The sequence below is a fragment of the Gorilla gorilla genome, chromosome 12 (genome assembly GCF_029281585.2).
Source record: "Gorilla gorilla gorilla isolate KB3781 chromosome 12, NHGRI_mGorGor1-v2.1_pri, whole genome shotgun sequence".
NCBI classification, from domain to species: domain Eukaryota; kingdom Metazoa; phylum Chordata; class Mammalia; order Primates; family Hominidae; genus Gorilla; species Gorilla gorilla.
Genome location: NC_073236.2, coordinates 75,229,648 through 75,251,301, shown reverse-complemented (window position 1 = coordinate 75,251,301; position 21,654 = coordinate 75,229,648). Strand labels below are relative to the sequence as shown.

The following is a 21,654-nucleotide window of genomic DNA, read 5'->3' as shown; positions in this document are numbered from 1 at the left end:
TCACACTTTGGGAAAGTCGCTCATTATTATTATTATTATTATTGAGAAGGGGTCTTGCTCTGTCAGCCAGGGTGGAGTGCAGTGGCGCAATCACAACTCACTGCATCCTTGACCTCATGGGCTCAGGTGATCCTCCCACCTCAGCCTCCTGAGTAGCTGGGACTACAGGAGCATGCCACCTCACCTGGCTAATTTTTTGTAAAGATGGAGTTTCACCATGTTACCCAGGCTGGTCTTGAACTCCTGGGCTCAAGTGATCTGCCCACCTCGGCCTCCCAAAGTGCTGGGATTACAGGCGTCACCCATCATGCCCAGCCTAATAACCTATTTTTATAAAACTGTATGAAGTACATATTTTAAGAGGTAGTGGTGACATAATACCTGTAATCCCAGCGTTTTGGGAAGCCAGGGTGGGTGAATTGCTTGAGCCCAAGAGTTTGAGACCAACCCGGGCAACATAGTGAGACCCCATCTCTACAAAAAAAAAAAAAATTAGCTGAGCGTGATGACATGCACCTGCAGTCCCAGCTACTTCGGAGGCTGAGGTAGGAGGATCCCTTGAGCCCAGGAGGTTGAGTCTGCAGTGAGCCGCGATGGCACCACTGCACTCCAGCCTGCGCAATGGAGGGAGAACCTGTCTCAAAAAAATAAAAATAAAAATAAATAAATAAAATTTTAAGTAAATGTTTAGATACAGAAAGGACCTTGGGGATTATCTGGTGCATACTTCTTAAGCTGTGGTTCAAAGACCCTCTTCTGTGAATGAGCTTTAGGATGAGAAATTTGAGTGTCTGTGGATATAAGCATTTTTCTATAGAAAGAGCCAAAGCTTTTACCGTATTCTTAAAGAGATACATGTGCCAAAACATTATTTGTCCTAAGAGGGTTGAGAACCTGTGATCTGACTGTATTCTCTCATTTGTTATATAAGGAGACTGAGGTCAAGAGAGGTTGAATAACTTATACAAAATCATAGTGACAACAGAACTGGTCATAGACCCAGGTTCTACGCATATTGCTTTTCCAGAACACCACCACATTGCTGAGGTTTTGTTCTTGCTTGTCTGTTAATTTCTTACACAATATAAAATGAATTAAATTGTTTTCACTTTTTAGTCTATTCCATCTTTTTTTCCCCTCTTAATTATCATTCACTGCTGGTTGGTAAGGAGGTGGTAAAATTAGTGCACTCATATATTGCTGGTGGCATTCTAAATTAGCAGTCTCTTGGAAAATAATATGAGATGATAAATTACCAATAAAACATTCATTGCCTTTTCGCTTAGTAACTTTTATACTGAGAAAAAAAATTCTAAAATTGAACAAAGCCACAAACACAAAATGTTCATCTAAGTATTATTTTATAATAGTGAAAACTATCCATATAGAGGTCATTCCATTGACTACTAAGCAGCCAATTAAAATTAAGGTTTTACATTAAACGATGGGTGGAAATGCTTACAACACAAAAGGGACACAAAATCTACTTAAATTATGATTACAAGTTTGTAAAAAGTACGCACAGGAAAAAAACTAGAAGTAAATACGACAAATGTTAACTGGTAATTTTTTCTTCTTCTTTTCTTGATGCCAAATCTTAGATAATGCAGTTATGGCCATAATTTTTAAAAGGTAAGTAAAAACAATACTATCATTGACTCCAAATGAAATGGACTTTATATTTCCCACAGATTTATCACCTTAAAAACACTCAAATACTTTCCTTTTGTAATAAAATGTCATGAGCATTAGGGCACTGTCTTTGGAATTACATGTAAGATTACCAATTACAAGTTAGTTGGCCAAATAGGTACTCAATTTCCCTGTTACAAAATTGTAAGCTGATGGGTGGTGTGCAATTTAATTTTTTTTTAGACAGGGTTTCACTCTGTCGCGCAGGCTGGAGTGCAGTTTAAATTCATTTAGTTTAAACATGTTCTTAGTGTAGGGTCTGCTTTAAGGTCTAGTCATATGTTCTTATTTTGATATTTCTGTTTAGTAGAGCTGTAAAATGAAAACAAGCATGTGTTCGTTTAAAATCAATTTCTAGTTTCTACACACACACAAATTCAAGCTTGCACACGAGCTAAACCAGCAGGGGGCGAAATACAATAGGCATAAATTTGACAAGCCATATAGATTTTTCTTACTTTAGTGACTGAGCAATAACACAAAATCCAGCATAACCACAAAGCAATTGATACTCCCATTTAAAGTGATGCAGTCTCCGTATATCTTACAGCGATTGAATAGTAAAGAGACAAATGCGGGTCCATTGGAGCGCTCCGAGTTAATTTGTCTAGAACATTGCAGAGGCGGGATAAATCGTGATGAACTGCTATTGTCCTTATCTTTCTCCTGATTTGTATAATTCCTCCACCCAAAGGGGTGGACACTTCTCTGTGCCTGAGGGGATGTTTTCCATTCTTGTTTCTTTGCGTAACTGCTGAGCTTTGCTGTTTTGGAACTATTTTAAATTATTCAAATTACTGATGTAGACGTTTGGCAAATATGGGCAGAATGAGGGGCCGGCGGGGGTCATGATTTGTAGGACCCCGGGCTCATCATCCGAGACAGTAATCATAATCCTGTAGCCTTGTAGTCTGATTGTTACACTGGCAGGTGTTCTAACAGATATTCATTGTAAAGGAGGAGGAAAGGTAATATTTTTATTACCTTTATATAAATAACAGTTGATTATTTATATAAATAATCAACTGTTCAGGACTGATGATGGAAACAAAATCGGTTACGACCTCAGTTCCAGAAATGCGTTGGAATGCATAAGTTTATGGTGATCTCTTTAGCTTCACTGGATATTCTCCGTAAGGGTCTATGAAAAACGACCACCTTCTCCATCCATTAGCCAAATTCCGGACTACTATTTTCTTGTCGGTCTCGAAGACGATTTGTCAGTTTGGCGGCTGCTTTCCCACCTTAAATTCTATTTATCGCAACCTCTTGTTATTTGTTAAATATCAGCTTCTTCCTCTGTCGGCATAAATTTAAAAAGAGGAAGAGACAGGCTGTGAGTGAAAAAGTCGTTTTTCGGGGCGAAAAGGGCAAGCTGACGAATGCTCTCTAGTAGGTTTTTGGTAAAAATGTGGTTCTATATTTCCAAACCTTTACAATTTTATTTGGAGAGCAAGAGACTTAATCCGGTCTTGAGCTGAACGTTAACCGGCTGAAAGGAGCACCTGTCCCTCGCCGGGAGCGCAGCCTCAACCGGCGCCTGAGTGCGGGAAGACGTCTATCCCCCTACAGCTCTATGACTCGCAAGGAAGTGAAAGGAAAGGGCAGCTTGCCCGCACCCAAAATGGCGGCCGGCGCTCTGCACGACAGCGCCTGCGCAGGGATAAGCGTTCTGTGACACCAATTCCCCTGGAGTGTCCTCCCCCACCCCACAGCACCCACCAGCGCCCGGTCCCGACCTAGCCACCTGCGCCCGGAAGTGACGTGTCGGCGGCAGCGGTTCCCCCGCTGCATGATGGGAGAGTGTGTGGAGTGGGCGGGGGGTCTCCGCGGAGGAGGTGGAGGCGGCGGCGGCGGAAGAGGGCGGAGGGTAGTGGGATGGGGGTCCCGCGGCAGCGGTGAAACTCCGGGTGGGCGTCCATGGTGCTGCTGCGCTGACAGGGCTGTGAGCAGCCGGCCTTCCGCTCTCACCAGTTCCGCGTCGGAATAGACGGTCCTTCCCCGGGGAGTCAGTTCCTCCCCGGGCCCCTGAGCCATGCCCATCGCAGCCGCCCCGAAGGAGCCAGGTAAGCGCCGCCGCTCCGCTCCCCTAGCTGCGCCGGGGAAAGAGGGTGCGGGGACCGGGCCCGGCCCAGCAGCCAGACCCTCACCCGGGCCGGGAGCATCTGCCCGCCGCGGAGCCGGGAGCTGTGAGGACGGAGCTGGCTCTGCGGGCCTGCGGGCTCCCGGCTTGGGCTCTGCTCTCTTCTGCGGCGAGTGCGGGAACGCCGCTGGTGGCGCCCGAAGCGCACGGCCCCCTCCTCGCCATGCCGGGCACCGGCCGGGTAAGTGGGAGTCCTTCCCGCCCCAGCCACCGCCGGCTCTCCCTGCCCCTTTGCTTCCACCTCCCAAAGCTCCGCGCTGGCTGCGTTCTCCCGGGAGCTGTTCAGAAGTTTGGGGCTTTGCTCGGGCTTCTTCGCTCTCCTTCCCCCTCCTCGTGACAGGTGTAAACACTGCCTCCTTCACCGAGGCCCGAGGCTGGCCGCGACCTGAGTGTGCTGCTTCCAAGGGTCTCTGAAGCAAGCGAATTTGGAATCCTCCAACAGGCAGAGGGGACAGCCCCAAAGCTCACGCATCCCTTCCTCAGAGTACCTTTTCTGCTGTCTTCTTGCACTCTTCAAGAAATTATCTGCGTCTCCTCTCCAGTTTGCGTTTGAAAAGTTGGACCATATTCCTTAAGTGCCTGGTTTGGCAGGTGCTGCGTCTTGCTTGGGGCAGAGGCAGAGTATGGAGTGAGGGGTGGTAGGGTCCTTGCTCTATTAGGAAAGTAATGGGGATAGCAAGGTTTTTTTTTCCTTGTTGCTTTGTGCAAGTTATAGCTTGGTTATACTGAGTCTTTTCTGTTGGGGCCGAGGGAAGAACTGACTCATACATGTAAATTTTTTACTGGGCGGGGGGATGAAACAAAAGTAATGGTTCCGTTTCAAAGTTCTCACTTTAGGAGAAGTAAAGTAGAACTTTGGTTTTCAACTTTTCCTACAGTGTAAGTCTTCCTTCCACCTCCTATTCCGAGGATTTTCTTTGGTGGAGGGGAGACACAGAGTTTATCTTTGATGCTACACTTAATTGTTGCTTTCAGTTAACCTCTTAGACATTAAAATATATGCTAAACTCTAGGGACAACAAATGTTTCAACATTATTATGTTAATATAATTAGCACAGTCACGTACATTTTATATGCTTTACCAGTTTAAATGTTGGCTTTTTTAGTAGTCATTTTTAACACTTCGCAGAGGTATATTTGTTTAAACAAAGTATCTGTGGTAGTCTCCTAAATTTTGTTCATAAAGATATTTCACCTGGATTAAAAGACAGATCTTGTGTAAAACATCTAGCCCAGTAAATGGCACCTAGCAGATATTCGTTAGCTCTAGTTGTTCCTCCGTGGATTAAATTAGATATATCAGTTGCTCTTCAAAGTACACATATATTTTTAAATCTTCAAAAACCTCTGGAAAAAAATCCACTACAATTCACATAATATGTAGGGCATTTAAGTTTTAATGTTTGCTGATCTTTTGACCTAGAGACTGTTAAAAAATAATCCTATATCACAACAAGGATAATATGTCCTTAATAGCCTTGATACATCTTGCAGAATCCAGTTTTCGTTATGAAAATTGTATAGTGTGGGTGAATCATATCATAAAACATCATTTTACATTTTCATTTGTTCTGCTTACATTTAGTGAAAAACTAGTTCAGAAATGTAATGACATTTGAGTACCAAATAATGTTTTATTTTGTGTGAAATTTAAAGTGCTTTCCTCAGCAGGCAAAGTCTGAATAGCTTCTCATTAAGGGATTGCCCCTTCTCTCCCAACCCTTCCCCCAAATCTCATAAAAGGAGGCTGCTAAGTATTTAGATATTTTTTAATCATCATAAATTATTTAAATAAAATGTTTATATTCTAATTTAATGTTACCTACACTTTGTAGATTAAAAAATAAAGGTTTTTCCCTCTATTCTTAGCACTTTCAATTCCTTTTTAAGTAGAATAGTGAACCTTTCTAGCCGGAACTTTATAAGTATTTTTAGTTTTTACACTATTTTGAAAATCTGGCATTGTATGGATTTTACATATCTCATTTTGCTAATCATTTTCTCTATCAGTTTGTGCATATATCAGATATAGTCACAAGTTCTTTTGCAGCTTTATATGATAATTGCTAACACATGAGCAGTATATATGTTGCTCATATATATTGCTTCCTATGAGCAAGATAGTTTTCTAAATGCTTTATATACAGTGTACTAACTCAATCCACACAACAACCTGTAAGGCAGTAAGTAGTAGTATCCCTCATTTTTCAGAGAGGAAACTGAGGCACACAGATACTAAGTAACTTGCCTTAGGTCAAACAGCTGTTAAGTGACAGAGCTGTTTGCTAGACCATTTATATAGTCTCATGCAAAACCATACTGTGTATTGTCTGTGATTTGTGCAATATGTAGCAAAAGTATAACAACATGCATGGGAATGATAAACACCAAGTCAGACTAAAAGTGACCTTTGGAGAACTTGAGAGGGATGAAGGATCTAGGAGGGGCCCATGGGTTTACAAACATATCTTTATATCCTTAAAAAAAATCCGAAGTTGACTTGTTAAGAGATTAAGATTTAATACACCTGGGTGATGGTTACTGGCTCATTCATTATGGCTTTTTTCTCCCTAAGGTTTGCATGAAGTTCTTCACAATGAAATTAAAAGTTTAAAGGCCGGGCACGGTGGCTCACACCTGTAATCCCAGCACTTTGGGAGACCGGGGTGGGCAGATCACCTGAGGTCGGGAGTTCAAAACCAGCCTGACCAACATGGAGAAACCCCGTCTCTACTGAAAATACAAAATTAGCCGGGTGTGGTGGCACATGCCTATAATCCCAGCTATTCGGGAGACTGAGGCAGGAGAATCGCTTGAACCCGGGAGGCGGAGGTTGCAGTGAGCTGAGATCATGCCAGTGCACTCCAGCCTGGGCAACAAGAGCAAAACATCGTCTCAAAAAAAAAAAAAAGAAATTAAAAGTTTAGGTATTTAACTTTAAAACATATATAAAGTATCACTCTTCTTTCAGCATTGTATATTTAAAAAAAGGACAGGAAAGGAGTTAGTATTATTTTGTGTTGACTTTCTTTTAAAATACAAGGAGCTTCTAAGTTAAAAAAATGTTTTTAATTAAGAATTGTTTGCCTCTCCAGATTCCTCTGCATTAACTTCCCTTGCCTGGGCTCTTCCCTATTGCTGGCAACCGTTTACCAGCCCTTTGTCACACTCCTAGTGTCTATTTCTGGCCTTACCCTCCTAGGGTAGGGGCTCATAGGTCTGTGGATTAGACCTATTCCCAAGAAAAGGGAAAAGGTCAGAACTAAGTGGGGAGGAAGAAAGGAGGTGGGGAATCACTGCTTATTGATTTGGGATAATTGAGAAGAAGAGGGAAATAATGATTTAAGACTCCATCCTGTGGTTGTCAGTCACTGTCACCCTTGTTCCAAATAGCTAACTTGAAGATAAACCTTGCAAAGATAGATTGCTAATTAATTAAAGGTTAATTTACAAGCACTGTATTTGTGAATAATTCCCATAGGAAAATTACACAGTAACTGAGAATTAATTTACTGTAGGTTCTATTTATGTAAATATTTACAGTAAACCATAAACCATTTCAATTAAATATCTACTGACACCATGCATGTTATCTTCTTCCTTTCATTCATAAAACAAGTATCTATTGAGCACCTGCTATTTGTCCGGCCCTCTTCTAGGTGCTGGGGATACTGAAATGAGCAAACAAGAAAAAAAATCTGCCCTCCTACAGCTTCAGTTTCTTTGTGTATATATGTATGTACTCACACATTTGTGTACGTATTTGGGACAAATAAGCAAATAGCAATAAAATAAGCAATAGCAATAATGGCAGATGATGTTAAGTATCATCAGAAAAATGGAATCAGTTTTGGGCGATAGGGAATGGTGAATTTTTTGCTTTGAGCCAGTAGTAAGGGAGGTTGGTGGGGCTTGCTGTTTTATATAGAGTGGAGTCAGAGAAGGCTTCAACCTGAAGAAGGGGAAGCAAATAAGAAGAGTGGTAGAGACAGAAGTATGCCTGGAATAGTCAAGGAATTGTGGCAGAGAAGTCTGGGGTGGATAGAATAGGGTGAACAAGTAGAAGAGTAGTACAAATTGTGATCAGAGTTAGAGGGTGAGAGGGGGGCAGTGTTTTAGGGTCCTTACAGAAATTCTAATGACTTAGGCTTTTTACTGTGGGAGATGGTAAGTCATTGCAGGATTTTTGAGTAAAGGTGTAAGATAATTTATGTTGTAAAAGGATCTGTCTAGCTGTTATATAGAAAATAGACTGTAGGAGTGGGATGTAAGAATAGAAGCAGAGTCAGGATAGAATTGTGCTGGTAGAGTTAAGAAGAGATGGTAGTGGCATGAACCAAGATGGTAGCAGTAGAGATGAGAAGTGGTAGAACAGTTTCTTGAATTGGAACCTGCAATAATTCCCTCATTTTTAAACTCAGAAAGCTTACAGAGGCACTCCCTTCTGAAAATTCAAGGCCCTTGCAACCTATGTTTCCAGCTTACTGCCTGTACCCTTCATATATCCTGTGTTCTAACCATATTTTATTATGTGTCTTACTGTTCCTTGATAGGGGCCCCATGCTTTATCTTTAATGACTACCATTTCCTCTGTCAATTAAATCCTTCCTATTTCAAATTTTCTCCTTTTTGAAGTTTTTTTTTTTTCACCATTCCTTCTCTTCCCAATCAAGTGTGATCTTTTTCTTAGAATCTTGGTAGCCACATTTTACTTCAGTGATGTTTGTATTCTATCTTGCATTATTTTTGCTGTTCTCTTGTATTATTCTCCTTAATTAGCTGTAAGTTTCTTTAAGGTTGTGACTCCTTTTACTCAGTTCTACCACAGTTTTGTATGTAATAGATGCTCAGTAAATAGTGGGTGTATACATATTTAAATTTTTTAAAATAGTCTTATTGCAGAAGCATACAGGAGCATCATAGAAAATAGACAAGCAAAAAAAACAAATCACTTTTTTTTTTTTTTGAGACAGAGTCTCACTGTGTCACCCAGGCTGGAGTACAGTGGAGTGATCATGGCTCAGTGCAGCCCAGACCTCCTGGGCTCAGGCAGTCTCTCCTGCCTCAGCCTCCTAAATAGCTGGGACCACGGGCGCACACCACCACGCCTGGCTAATTGTTTTTATTAGTGGTAGAGACAGGGCCTTGTTATGTTGCCCAGGCTGGAAAAATTACTTTAAAAAAATCCCTCAGCCAGGCGCAGTGGCTCATGCATGTAATCCCAGCACCTTGGGAGGCCAAGGCGGGCATATCACTTGAGGTTTGGAGTTGGAGACCAGCCTGGCCAACATGGTGAAACCCCGTCTCTACTAAAAATATAGAAAAATTAGCCAGGCATAGTAGCGGCCGCCTGTAATCCTGGCTACTGAGGAGACTGAGACAGGAGAATCACTTGAACCTGAGAGGTGGAGGTTGCAGTGAGCCAAGATCATGCCATTGCACCCCAGCCTGGACAACAGAGTGAGGCTCCGTCTCAACAACAACAAAAAAAAGCAAATCCCTCACTGTTACAGTTTATATAATAATGCATATTTTCCTACACATTTTAATATATTTATATATGTGTACTTTTTACCAAAATGAAGACTTGTTGTTGTGTTTTGTAGTTTTTTTTGTTTTAAGTCAGTTTAGTCATCTAAACTAATATTCAAGGCCATATTCAGATTCTTCCCCAGTTCACCCAAAAATGTCCCCTGGCAACTGATTTACCCAAATCATTATCTACTTCATATTATGTTTCTCCAGTTATTAAAATTATGAAAAAATAATGTGCTTATTATTATAGAAAATTTGGGAAAATGTGGAAAAAAAGTAGAAAGAAAATGGGTGTGCCCATGATGGCAGGAACCCTTCTGTTTTAATGCCTGGCACAAAGTAACACTCAATAAATACATGTTAAGAGGGATAATAGAAGAAAAATATCACTGGTCATCATACTACAAAAAGAAAACTGTTAATATTTTGGTTTTCTTCCTGTTTTATTTTTACTGTGGATATGTGAGCATGTCATACATATACATATGAATCATATTGCATTGATCTTTCTTTTACTTATTGTGAGCATTTCTCCATGTTACTAAATTTTCCTTAAAACATGCTTTTTGGCCGGATGCGGTGGCTCACACCTGTAATCCCAGCACTTTGGGAGGCGGAGGCGGGAGGATCACTTGAGGTCAGGAGTTTGAGACCAGCCTGGCCAACATGGTGAAACCCCGTCTCTACTAAAAATACAAAAATTAGCCAGGCGTGGTGGCAGGCATTTGTAATCCCAGCTACTCGGGAGGCTGAGGCAAGAGAATTGCTTGAACCCGGGAGGTGGAGATTGCAGTGAGCCTAGATCACACCACTGCACTCCAGTCTGGGTGACAGAGTGAGACTTCGTCTCAAAAAAAAAAAAAAAAAAAAAAAACCACAAAATGAAAAAAAACCATGCTTTTTAATGACTGTGTAGAATGCCATTTTCAAGTTATCTCTGCTATTTCCCACTAATGTGGGTTTTCCAGATTTTACCATCATAGAAGAGCATCTTGGTGAAAAAGTTTGTACATAATTCTTTGACCTTATTGTTGATTATTTTCATAGGATCAAATCTTAGAAGTAGAGTTATTAAGTCAGAGGGAAAGCCTGTTACTTTCTAAGAGGTTGTAATAAAATCACTCCTACCAGCAGTGGTTGGGTCCCCATCTCCCTCATTTCCTCAGATGATCAGTAATATGCAGTTTTTAAATTACTGGAATTTTTATTTTGAATTTAGGCTTTTCAGCAGTGTGGAATGTTTGCATAATTTAAAATTTTTGAATGATTTAAACCTGAGATAGGCCTTTATTTGATGTAAGATTAATCTTGCTTAATGCCATGCTCTTTTTAGGTTAACCTATTCTGTTAGCAAGCTATTTAAGTATAAAAAAATACAGTACTATCTTCTAGAACTATCCTGTCTAATACAGTAGCCACTAGCCAAATGTGTCACTTGAAATGAAACTAGCCTGAATTAAGATGTGATTTCAGTGTAAAATACACAGCAGATTTTAAAAACTAATGTGAAATATATTAGTAATATTTTACATTGGTCACATGTTAAAATAATATTGTGGATACTTTGGGTTAGATAAAATTTCATCTGTTTCTTTTTAAATGTGGCTACTAGAAGATTTTTAATTGCATATATGGCTTTATTGTTGTCACTTGGACAGCGCTGCTCTAGAAATGACACTTTTTATTTAGAGAAAAAAATATAAGATTAACTTCACTCTTATAGAAAGGAATACATAGATTTTTTAAAATTACATATTACATTTAAACCTCTCAATATATTTTTCGTAGTATACATGGGTTGCACGGTAATTTTTCAAGTTACAAGTGTTTGATCACAAACTATAACTTACTATGGTTCTTATTGCTCTGAAAGAAATATGTGTAGGAGGACTTGAGGGAGGGTGTTAGGAAACTTACCTGAGGAATTGATCTTTCACCTAAAAATTGAAGGATGTGTGGGAATGTCTTAGGCACTGGGACTGTAAGTGCAAAGACCCTGTGGCACAACGGAATGTTAATTATCTACCTTTCAGAAACTGGAAGAAGGCCTAGCCTAGAGCATTGAAAACAATAGGGGAAAGGAGGAGTAAGGCTGGAGAGATAGGAATGGTGTAAAGTCTTTGTTAAATATTTTTTTAAAAAAATCTTTATCACAAGAAGAGGATTGGCATGATCAAATTTGACTTTTAAAAAGATTACTTGGGTTGGGCATGATCAAATACTACTTAGGGAGATTAGTTTAGATGATAATGGCATTCTGGACCAGAGTGGAGTCAGAGGTGAAAAGAGGTAGATATTCAAGAATTGAGGGATTTGTGAGGTGAAATCATTTGTTACAGATATTAAAGGATAAGGAGCTTTGTCAAAGGGGATCTTAAGTTTCTGGTATGGTAACTGGGTTAGAGAGCCCTGGAACATGACCAGCTTTAAGGAAAAAGAGCTTGAGCTCTGTTCTTGTTAAGCTCAGTTTGAGATCTTTGTGGAATCAAGTGGAGAGGTCTAAGCAGGGAACTGGCTTGGCTAGGCTGTAAAGATGAATCTGAGAGTCCAAGAATATGGTAATTATTAATAAAAGCTTTAGGTAGATGAAATTGTTTTGGGAAAATTGAGTAAGGATGAAACCTAGATAAACTTGTATTACTAATTTGAGTGTGTTTAATACCTATGGGAAAATTTATTTTGTAGCCCACTTTGTGTAAAAATGAAGGCAAGGAGTAAGATCAAATAAGTTTAAATACATACTGTTTGACATATGTGTAATTAAGTAGATAATCTTACATAATGCTTATTTGATTCTTTGGAAACATTTACCTTTTTCCTGCAGAAAATAAACTGGGCTTCCTAACTATCAAACAAGCTGAAGACAATTATGAATAGGTATTGATGTTTTTGCTGTATTAATAGATCTAGGCCAGGTGTGGTGGCTCATGCCTGTAATCCCAGCACTTTGAGATGCCAAGGTGGGTGGATTGCTTGAGCTCCGGAGTTTGAGACCAGCCTGGGCAACATGACAAAACCCCATCTCTATAAAAAATATAAAAAATTAGCCAGATATGGTGGCATGCACCTGTAGTCCCAGCTACTCGGTAAGCTGAAATGAAAGGATCACTTGAGCTCAGGAGGTCGAGGCTGCGGTGAGCTGAGATCACACCACTGCACTCCAGCCTGTTCAACAGAGTGAGTGAGACCCTGCCTCCAAAAAACAAACAAAAATCTAAGGAAAACTTACATAATTATCTTCATAAATATTGAAAAGGCATTTAAAACCCCATTTGTGATTTTTTAACAAAGCAACTTAAAATAAGAATTACTGAATAATTCTGTAAGACAATAAAAACATACACCTCAACTCAGAAATCAATATCTTAATTAAGAGTGACTATTAGATTCCTACCTATCACCATTGTTATGAGACTTGGAAAGGAAAAGGTAAGTCTACCCCAATTTGCTAGTGATATGATGGTATACTATATAACCACCAAGAGCTTTTGTTTATGTAAATAATGCTTGCCAGTTAGGGTGGAAGTGAAGACTACCATTTACATGAGCAGAAAAAGGTAAAATACCTAACAAACTTAATAAATGTGAAAATTCTATATTGCTAACAGATTCAATTTTTATGTTATATAAAATTAACAATTCTATAGGTAATAAAAGTGATCCTTCGTAAGTGATTAATGAATTATTTACCACTTGTTATTCTTTAAATCATTCTAAGTGACATGTGATACTTTTCAAAGCAAAACTCCTAGGAGTAGGATTTTTAATATTTTCATACATTTCAGTGAGGCCAGTTTTTTAAATGGTTGAAATAAATAGTGTTTCTGCCTTAGCCACCCTCCCAAGTGAGGTTTTTGGTGTTTTCTTCTTGGTGATTGCTTAAGTTTTGTAGTATTTTCAGTTTTGCTGTGGTTTATCATCTCTCATCTTGTTTATTATGTGGATGCAAAAATGTTGGCCTGGAGTATTTGCAGCTAAAATACTTCTGCTACAATGACACTCAAAATCTGAAGCATTGATTTATTTTCTTAAGGCTTTTTTTAGTGGCTATTTATAAAAAGCAATGAACTTATTAAGAGATAATTTAACTCTTTTTACACTGAACTCTTTTTATACTTTTTACTATTTTTTGATAATATCTTCATTCCAAAAAAAAAATTACTAAGAGTTTCAGGTATCAAAAATTCATATTTTCTCTCGCCTGAAGCCCAAACAGAATATTTGAGTATTCATCACTTCTTACTTGTAGTTAAGTTACCACTTCCTCTTCTTTTCCATATTTCAGATTCTGTGCCAGCAGATGATAGTTTTCTGTCTCATTAGGTTTCATAAGTTTACACAAAGCACAGGGCAGGTGTTACACGTAACTAAAAAGTTCAGATTTTAATCAGATTAGCAGTGACCCTGGTTTCTGGAAGCAGGGAAGTTTTTTGTTGTTGGTGTTGCTGTTCACATAAGCATTTCTTTATGTTCATCTGCAAGTGAAACTGTGATTAATTCTTTAAGCTTGTTTTTTTTCTGAGAATTCCATAACATTTAAATTATATACTAATTATAAGTGAAGCTTCAAAAAGGAATAAACAAATGATTTCATAAACTTTCTGGTTAAGTAGAAAGTAGTAATATTTCCAAAATGGAATTTCCCAAATCTAGAGCTGTCTCAAATACTTATGTGTTGTTTCAAAAATTGTCACAGTGCTTTAACTTTGATCCTTTTAAGTAAATTTTTCAAGTTTCATTTTTAAGAAGAGTATTGACGATTTAATATTGTAAACTCCTTGTTTTTGAAATCTTAAGAATGTTAAGTTTCTTAGTGCTAGTCTCAGATAAATGTGTACAACACAACTTTAAAATATTTATACAACCAAATCATAAGAGAAAACATTTTTGTAGGAAAAAGTACTATTGCAGTGATTTACCTACATCAATGAGTTTAGCAGTTCAGTTTAGAAACATTTATGTCATCCCTGGAGTTATAAAGTCCATTGGCATTCCTGTACTCTGGGAACTTAACACAAAGGTTTTCAACCTTAACTAACCCATTTAGTATCATCTTCGAAACTTTTAAAAAAGATGTTTGGGTCTACCCATTCTATTAGAGAAAAAAGTTAATACAAAGCTAAGGTTGAGAACCTATTAGGGGAAAAAAACATGGAAACGAATGTGATTTGCTTTGTTAAATGTAATAGGAAATAGACATAAAGGGGGATTAATTCAGACAGGAAACCTGATACAACGAAAAGAACACTGGCTTTGAGTCCCACTTTCCTTACTTATTCTTTGTGTGACCGTGAGCAGATTATGTGACTTGTTTCTTCCTCTGTAAAATGGGTTTTTGTGATTAAACTGAATGTATGAATAAACTGGTGTATGAATAAGTACCTTGCACAGTACCTATCACATAGTAACTTAGTAAATATAGGTGATCTCAATTCTCCAGCCTTGATAGAAAACTTCATGCCTGAATAGAATTTTGAAGGCTTAGTCAGTGGGTTCTCTGGACATATAAGAACAATACATTAGAAGAAATGACATGTGTGACAACTTAGAGGTAACCATGCCAGTGGAGAATCCAGAGGTAATTTTGTCTGGCTGGAACAAAGAGGGAGTATCTTAGCCATGTTGGCTAAGATAAGGAGTTTTAAGTAGACTGCAGTAATCCTGGCTAAAAATAATGAGGCCCTGACAAGGTATAGGTTGTGGGATGTTAAAACAAATACAGTAAGAGATGTTAAGGAGGGAGAAACTTGATTGATTTAATTTGTGGTAGAGGGGGAGCGGTTGGGGTAACACTCAGATTTCTAGACTTAGAATTTAGAATATAGTGTAGGAACAACTGGTTTCTGTTCACCTTTTGAGTAGAGGTTGAATTCAGTCGTGGAATTGGAGAATAGGAGATACATCTGAGACATCCAGGTAGAGAGATTTTAAAAAGGCATTTGGGTAGGCAGATCAGGAGGTCAGACATATAGGTAAGGTTTGAGCATTATGAACAGATAAAAACAAAAGGGGGATGAGATTTCTCAGTGATAAGAATATACGGAAGCAGCCGAGCATGGTGGCTCACGCCTGTAATCCCAGCCCTTCGGGAGGCCAAAGTGGGCGGATCACCTGAGGTCAAGAAGTTTGAGACCAGCCTGGCCAACATGGTGAAACCCCATCTCTAATAAAAATAAAAAATTAGATGGGCGTGGTAGCACACGCCTGTAATCCCAGCTACTGCTCAGGAGGTTGAGGTGGGAGAATCGCCTGAACCTGGGAGGTGGAGGTTGCAGTGATTGCGCCACTGCACTCCAGCCTGGGCGACAGAGCAGAGCGAGACTCCATCTTAAAAAAAAAAAAAAAAAAAAAAAAGAATATAGAGAAGCCAGGGCAATCAGATTCATTGAAGGATAAGGGATAGAATATAAGTAGGAGAATCAAAAGAGAATTGCCAGCAGGGTGTGGTGACTCAAACCTGTAATCCCAGCACTTTGGGAGCCCACGGTAAGTCAATTGCTTGAGCTCAGGAGGTTGAGACCAGCCTGGGCAACATGGCGAAACACTGTCTCTACAAAAAATTTAAAAATTAGCTGGGCATGGTGGTGTACACCTGTAGTCCCAGTTATTTGGGTGGCTGAAGTGGGAGGATTGCTTGAACCCAGGAGGCAGAGGCAGCAGTGAGCCATGATTGCACCACTGTACTGCAGCCTGGGAAAAGGAGGAGACTCTGTCTCAAAAAAAAAAAAAAAAAAAAAAAAGAAGAAGAAAAAGAAAAGAAGAATGCTTTTCAGAAATGCTTTTTCACTTAAAAATGTATTTTAGACACTTTGCCCTATTGGTAATATAGCTTTCTCTTTTTTAATGGCTGCACTTTTTATTTACACACTTCCTTATTAATAGGTTGTTTTCAGCTGCTTTTTAAAAAATTGAACAAACAATACTGGAATCAATACTTTGTGGAAATATCTTTGTATATTTGCATGAATGCCTCTGTAGAATACATCCTTGCAGATGAAATTGCTTAGTCAAAAGAATGGAAACAACAGACACCAGAGCCTACTTGAAAGTGGAAGGAGGGAAGAGGATGAGGATGGAAAAACCACCTGTCGGGTACTATGCTTATTACCTGGGTGATGAAATAATTTGGACACCAAACCCCCGTGACACTCAATTTACCTATGTAACAAACGTGCACATGTACCCCTGAACCTAAAATAAAAGTTTAAAAAATTAAAAATTTTAAAAAGAATTCATTAAAATGTTTCATATGCTACTAAACTGCAATAGGGTGTGTGAGCCAATATATACTCCTACCAATAGTATCTTTTAGAGAACTTTTACATTGTAGATACTGTACCAGAAAAGTTAATGTTTGCAAACTTAAACAATTGCTAAATGCTTTCTGAAAGTGAAAATTGTTAAAATTTGCCAAAGTGTTCCAGTTTTATGTTACGTTTGTATGGTTTTTTAAAATGTTATCCTTAAAGTAGCATGCTTCCTAGATTGAAGGTAGTATGAATTTGAAAAATAAATAGTAATTTTCATTTATTACTTTTATACACAATTCTGTAAAGAGAAAAAGAACACTTTTGTTTTATCAAATACTTAGTTCGTTGAAATAATGTAATTTAAGAATGCATTTTGTCTTTGTAAGCACCAGATCAGGGAGGAATTCTTTGTTTTAAAAGAAGCCCTGTTCCCTCCTCTTGTATGCTAGAAGCAGTAATTGGATTTGGAGGAATTGGATGAGATGGAAAGAATACTTTTTTATGCTTTGTATTAAAACCTATTTCTGGTTTGTAAAATCAATTTAAGAGGGTCATGACCAGCTTTTAAGAAAAAATGAAATAGAACTAAAAATCAGAGTACATAGAGAGTAAGGGTAAATACTGTTTGGCGAAATTTTTTTTTTTAATGTATGTTGGGTCATCATGTAAAATGTATTTCTTCTGTGAGTCATAGGGGAAAAATGTGTGAAAAATTCTGCTTTATATGACGGGCCAATTCTCAAGTTGTTTCTAACCAGATGTATTGGGTACACTGCAAATAAATGTTATATATTTTTTTCTTTTATCCTTTAGCCTTTCTACCTCTCAGGAAAAAGTAAAACTTTAAACCAAGCAAAACCAGCATTAAAAAAGGTCAACCAGCTAGGAATTTGTTCTCCATGGAATTCCTTCCATAGTTTTTGTGCAGTTATTAGTATCGGTAGACCCATTTGTGGCATTACCTGTGTACACTCCACACGCATACACTCTTGAGCCCTATTTTGGAATGTGTTTATATTTGATTTTTCAGATATATGAAGTTTGTTTTATAATAATTCCCTGAAAAATATCATGTGTGCTATTATCTGTGGATCATTTATGACTGTCTTTAAGTTTGGTTAATTGTTTTGTTTCCTTCTGTCACTTCATTGCCTCCAGGTCATCTTTTTCTCTTAATTGATGGGTGGTAAGAAAACAAATTAAAGTAAAATTAATAGCACCTGGCAAAGACTTAATTTGTGAGGTAAATCTGCTGTTACGTAGGTCATATTTTAAGGCCAAATTTGTGAGTTGTAGATTATGTAGGACATCATTGCTTACTTTCTTAGTGGCTCAGATAATTGAATTCTAACTGCACTTGGTTGCAGTTTTATAACCTTTAGTAAATGCTTCTTTCTATAAGAGGTGAGTTGCTCTCATGGTGGGTGTTTGTGATGTAGAAAGCAGCACTGTCAGAGGAATGGCAGCTGCCACAGTTACGTTTTTAGGTTACAGACTAGAGTGGTATTTTTTTCATTTTGAAAGTCCACACAGTAGTTTGTTATTTTGTTTTTCTGGGGATTTTTTTTCTCAGTATACACTAGTCACTTGAGGTTTAACTTAGTCTTGACCAGAATGCTAATTTAAAACTTTACAGCAAGAAACTTACTTTAAAGCATGTCAGCTGTTCATGTCAGCTGATTGCAAAATCTTCTGTGGGAAAATTTTCATGAAGTATTAAAGTCCTGGGGAGCAGAGAACAAGAAAAAGAAATTAGTTGGACTATCCAGAGTGTAGCATTATGCTCTGGCGACACTCACTGACACCTCTGCTTATGCTGAGGAATTGTCTCAAATCAAAGCAAATATTCATGATAGCAGGTCTAAAAACTCACTACAAATTTTTGTCATTTAGCTAGGGTTTTTTGCAGCTTGCATATAATGTACTGCCCCTCTTAACATACTTTCTCTTTAGATATGTTGCAGCACAAATGATTGGGTTGTTTGTCCCACATTCATCACATTTCAGGCCACATTTCAAATCCCACTTATTTACCTTGATTACATTTGGATATTTCATAACTTATTTGGTGAAGCACTAAGAGACCAGAGGTGTGGTTATAGAAATCTAACTGGAGTGTGGGTGAGTTGGAGCACAATTCAAGAGTGGTTAGTAGAATAAATGCCCCAGCAAGAATGATGATAATATATTTAGTTTCTGGTGTGAGCCAGGCTCTGAGGATGCAATGGTAAACAACAGAGGTCTATGCCTACACAACATTTACAGTCATTTGAGCTCAAATAAAGTAACTCTTGAAAGAGCAGTTTCAGTAGAGTGGTAGCATGGAAGCCAGATTGTGTTGAGTTGAGGAGTGAGTGGGAAGTTAGGAAGTCGAGAGAGTGAATAGGCACATCTCTTTCAAGAAGCTTGGTGGTGAGGAGGAGAAGAGCTAGGGCGCACAGAAGAGAGGATTCTGTTTTGTTTTGTTTTGTTCTGATTTGTTTTGAGTATGGAAGAGGCTGAACGTTTATAGGAAAGGATCAATAGTGATGGAAAATTTTTAAAAGCCCCTGAGCAAGCAGTTGAGAAGAAAAACAGAAGGTCCAGGGATTATCTGTAGACAAGATTGTGGATGTAAGCAAGATTTTAGTGAAGGGACATGAAATCAAAACAGTTTCTGCCTTTCAGATTCTATTTTCATTGCAGAGTTTCAGGGATATGAGAGTAGAGAATTAGAGTGACTAATTTATTCTGCATCTATATAATAGAAGCTGAGAGTTCTAGGGCAAAAAAAATGTTTTCCAAGGGCTAATCCATCTATCCTCGTGGATGCTTCCATTTTGTTGCCCTTGTTATCAATAGTTATCCAATGTTATGAATTCAGTTTTATGTTGAAGTACCTTTTGGGAAAAATAGCTAGTAAACTCTCAAATATGGTCAGCTGATATGATGAGTTAAAGGTACAACAATCTCTAATATTTTTATCTTGTTTAATTTTTACATGAAACTATCCAAATGCAAATAAAATGTGTTATTATGAATTTGTGTAGAAGGTTAAAATGTTCAGTAGAAGAAAAAATTTTTCATGGGAATTTTTGAAAACCAACTTCTCTCAAATAACTGATTGCTGTTTAGTTTAACAAGGTAAGTAGCACTTGAAAAGTGAACGTGTGTTGCGGCTCATGTAACTGACATTATATATATATTTTTACTTTTATGTGTCAATTGTATTGACATCAAAACTAGAAAGACAAAATTTTTTGTTGTCACTATTGACAGTGTGGCTTTTTTAGGGTGATCAACTTCAGTATAAAGATATTTTGCTGCTCATTTTCATTGTTTGCTCATATTTTGTACTATATACACTAATACTGAAACAAGATATTTGCTGCTTGGCATTTTTGTTGGTTATACTGTACTTTCTTGTCTTGTAAAAATCTTTCCCCTTCCAAGTTACTTGGAGGTTTCAGAAACCTTTTTCTGAACCACTCAGAAGCCTTTTTGTAAGAATTTTTATCATTGTAATATTTGCTGTCAATCACGTCTAATATTTTAAGACACTTATAAAATGTTTGATTAACTTGTGATTAATTCACCACTTACTAGTTATGCTACCTTGTAGGATTACTTAACCTCTTTGAGCTTTTATTTCTTCATCTTTAAAATGAAGCGTTTCCACCTCATATGATAGTATGAGGGGATAATTGAGATAACTCACGAATTCTCTTCACATAATATCGGCCCATAGTAAGCACTCAATAAGTATTAATAATGACATTGGTGTAAACATGGAGTGAAAACACGTGGAAGATACTATTTATTTAACAAATGTCATCTTAAATAACGTATATTATGCAGTTGGTGACTCAGTGACATACAGTTGGTGTCTGATATCTTGGGTTTTTGTTTTTAGGCTGGCAAGTTAATTAGAGGCTCTGCCTGTATTTGTTAATTTCTGTTGTGCTAATATGCTAAGAACAAAAGAACACCCAAAAAGAAAAAACAATTATTTCTGTAGATTTTAAAATTTAGAGCTGTGAAAACAACTGTGATATCATAGCACTCTAAATATATTGAAAACCAAAAAGTTAACTAAAACCTAAATCTTCGTGTGGTTCAGAAGAAGGGCTCTTTTCTACTTCTTTATGACTCAAGCAGAAATGTACGCTGGGCAAATTCATTGACAGTACATTTTGATATGACCTTAAAATTTCCATAAGGATATTATAATAAAGATTTGGAAGAATTTGAATTACTGTACACCAGGCAACACTTGTAATGTAAATTGATGTTGTTAATGCTTACGTGACATTTTCATTCATTTTTCTAAAGAAAATACGGTTTTTCTTTTTTGTTTTTTCCTTCACTCACCCAAATGACTAATTATAAACCTCAGACATATTGTGGTAAAAAGATGGTGATTATTTTTTGCCATCCATTAAATATACTTTGCTAATGTCATTGATACTATTGAAGTCATTAGCATATTTCAGATACAGTTGTTTTTCTTCTCCCTTTTATCACCATCCTTCTTTCTACAATATATTTTCCTTCACCCTCCATCCTAGTCCCTATAAAAATAAGTTTAGAGTGAAGCTGGGTTGTATAATCTAGGTCAGTTTATCTGTCCTTGAAAGATGATGTACACATTGATACAGCTGGGCTGGTACCCTGTAAAGGATGGGAGTTTCTCCCAGCTGAGCAGTGTGTGCTGTATGTTTTTAACTTGTCTGGAAAGAACTCTCGATGTTTGATTCTGGAAAGATTGCTAGAGGGCCTCTTACTTAGAGACACTCCACCCCCCTCAAATGTGAGCCCATGGACCTTTAGGGTGCATGATACTGTGTGTGGATGATGGGGGTAGGAGGGTACCAGGGATTAACTATTCCTTAGAGGAATATGTAGGGAATACCCTATATATTTCCCACATGTGATGAATCTTTTCCATCCCAACCAAGCACCTTCCAAATTCTTGTGGTTGTTCGTCTAACCAAATAGGAGCTACAGGCAGTTTACTTCAAGATACCAGTGAGAACTTCCGGGTTACATTTTTC

At 38.0% G+C, this 21,654-nt stretch overlaps 2 protein-coding genes across 7 annotated transcripts in view; one reads left to right on the top strand and one right to left on the bottom strand.

The window, feature by feature from the left end:
• Window positions 1–2,136: 2,136 nt before the first annotated feature.
• On the bottom strand, window positions 2,137–20,346 carry LOC109025647 (WAS/WASL-interacting protein family member 1-like). The gene is made up of 2 exons (XM_063695475.1): window positions 20,319–20,346; window positions 2,137–4,298 (listed from the first exon to the last, which is right to left on the bottom strand). Exons 1-2 carry the CDS (start codon window positions 20,344–20,346, stop codon window positions 3,259–3,261), a joined length of 1,068 nt encoding a protein of 355 aa, XP_063551545.1. The 3' UTR covers window positions 2,137–3,258.
• The window catches only part of AFTPH (aftiphilin), a 68,088-nt gene continuing 49,918 nt past the window's right edge, over window positions 3,485–21,654 (top strand). For 3 of the 6 annotated variants that reach the window (XR_002004741.4, XR_002004740.4, XM_004029321.5), the window contains exon 1: window positions 3,621–3,758. The gene's annotated coding sequence lies outside the window, so the exon portion shown is untranslated. Of the gene's footprint in view, window positions 3,759–21,654 lie in introns of all 6 variants that reach the window. The other 3 variants (XM_019021394.4, XM_004029320.5, XM_019021393.4) reach the window with 3 other exon arrangements.

Bases quoted from the DNA above. Each gene is read 5' to 3' on its own strand.
- LOC109025647 (XM_063695475.1), bottom strand. From the start codon at position 20,346: ATGGGCCGATATTATGTGAAGAGAATTC. The intron at 4,299-20,318 runs GTGAGTTATCTC...GGGATGCGTGAG, and splicing joins ATATTATGTGAAGAGAATTC to CTTTGGGGCTGTCCCCTCTG.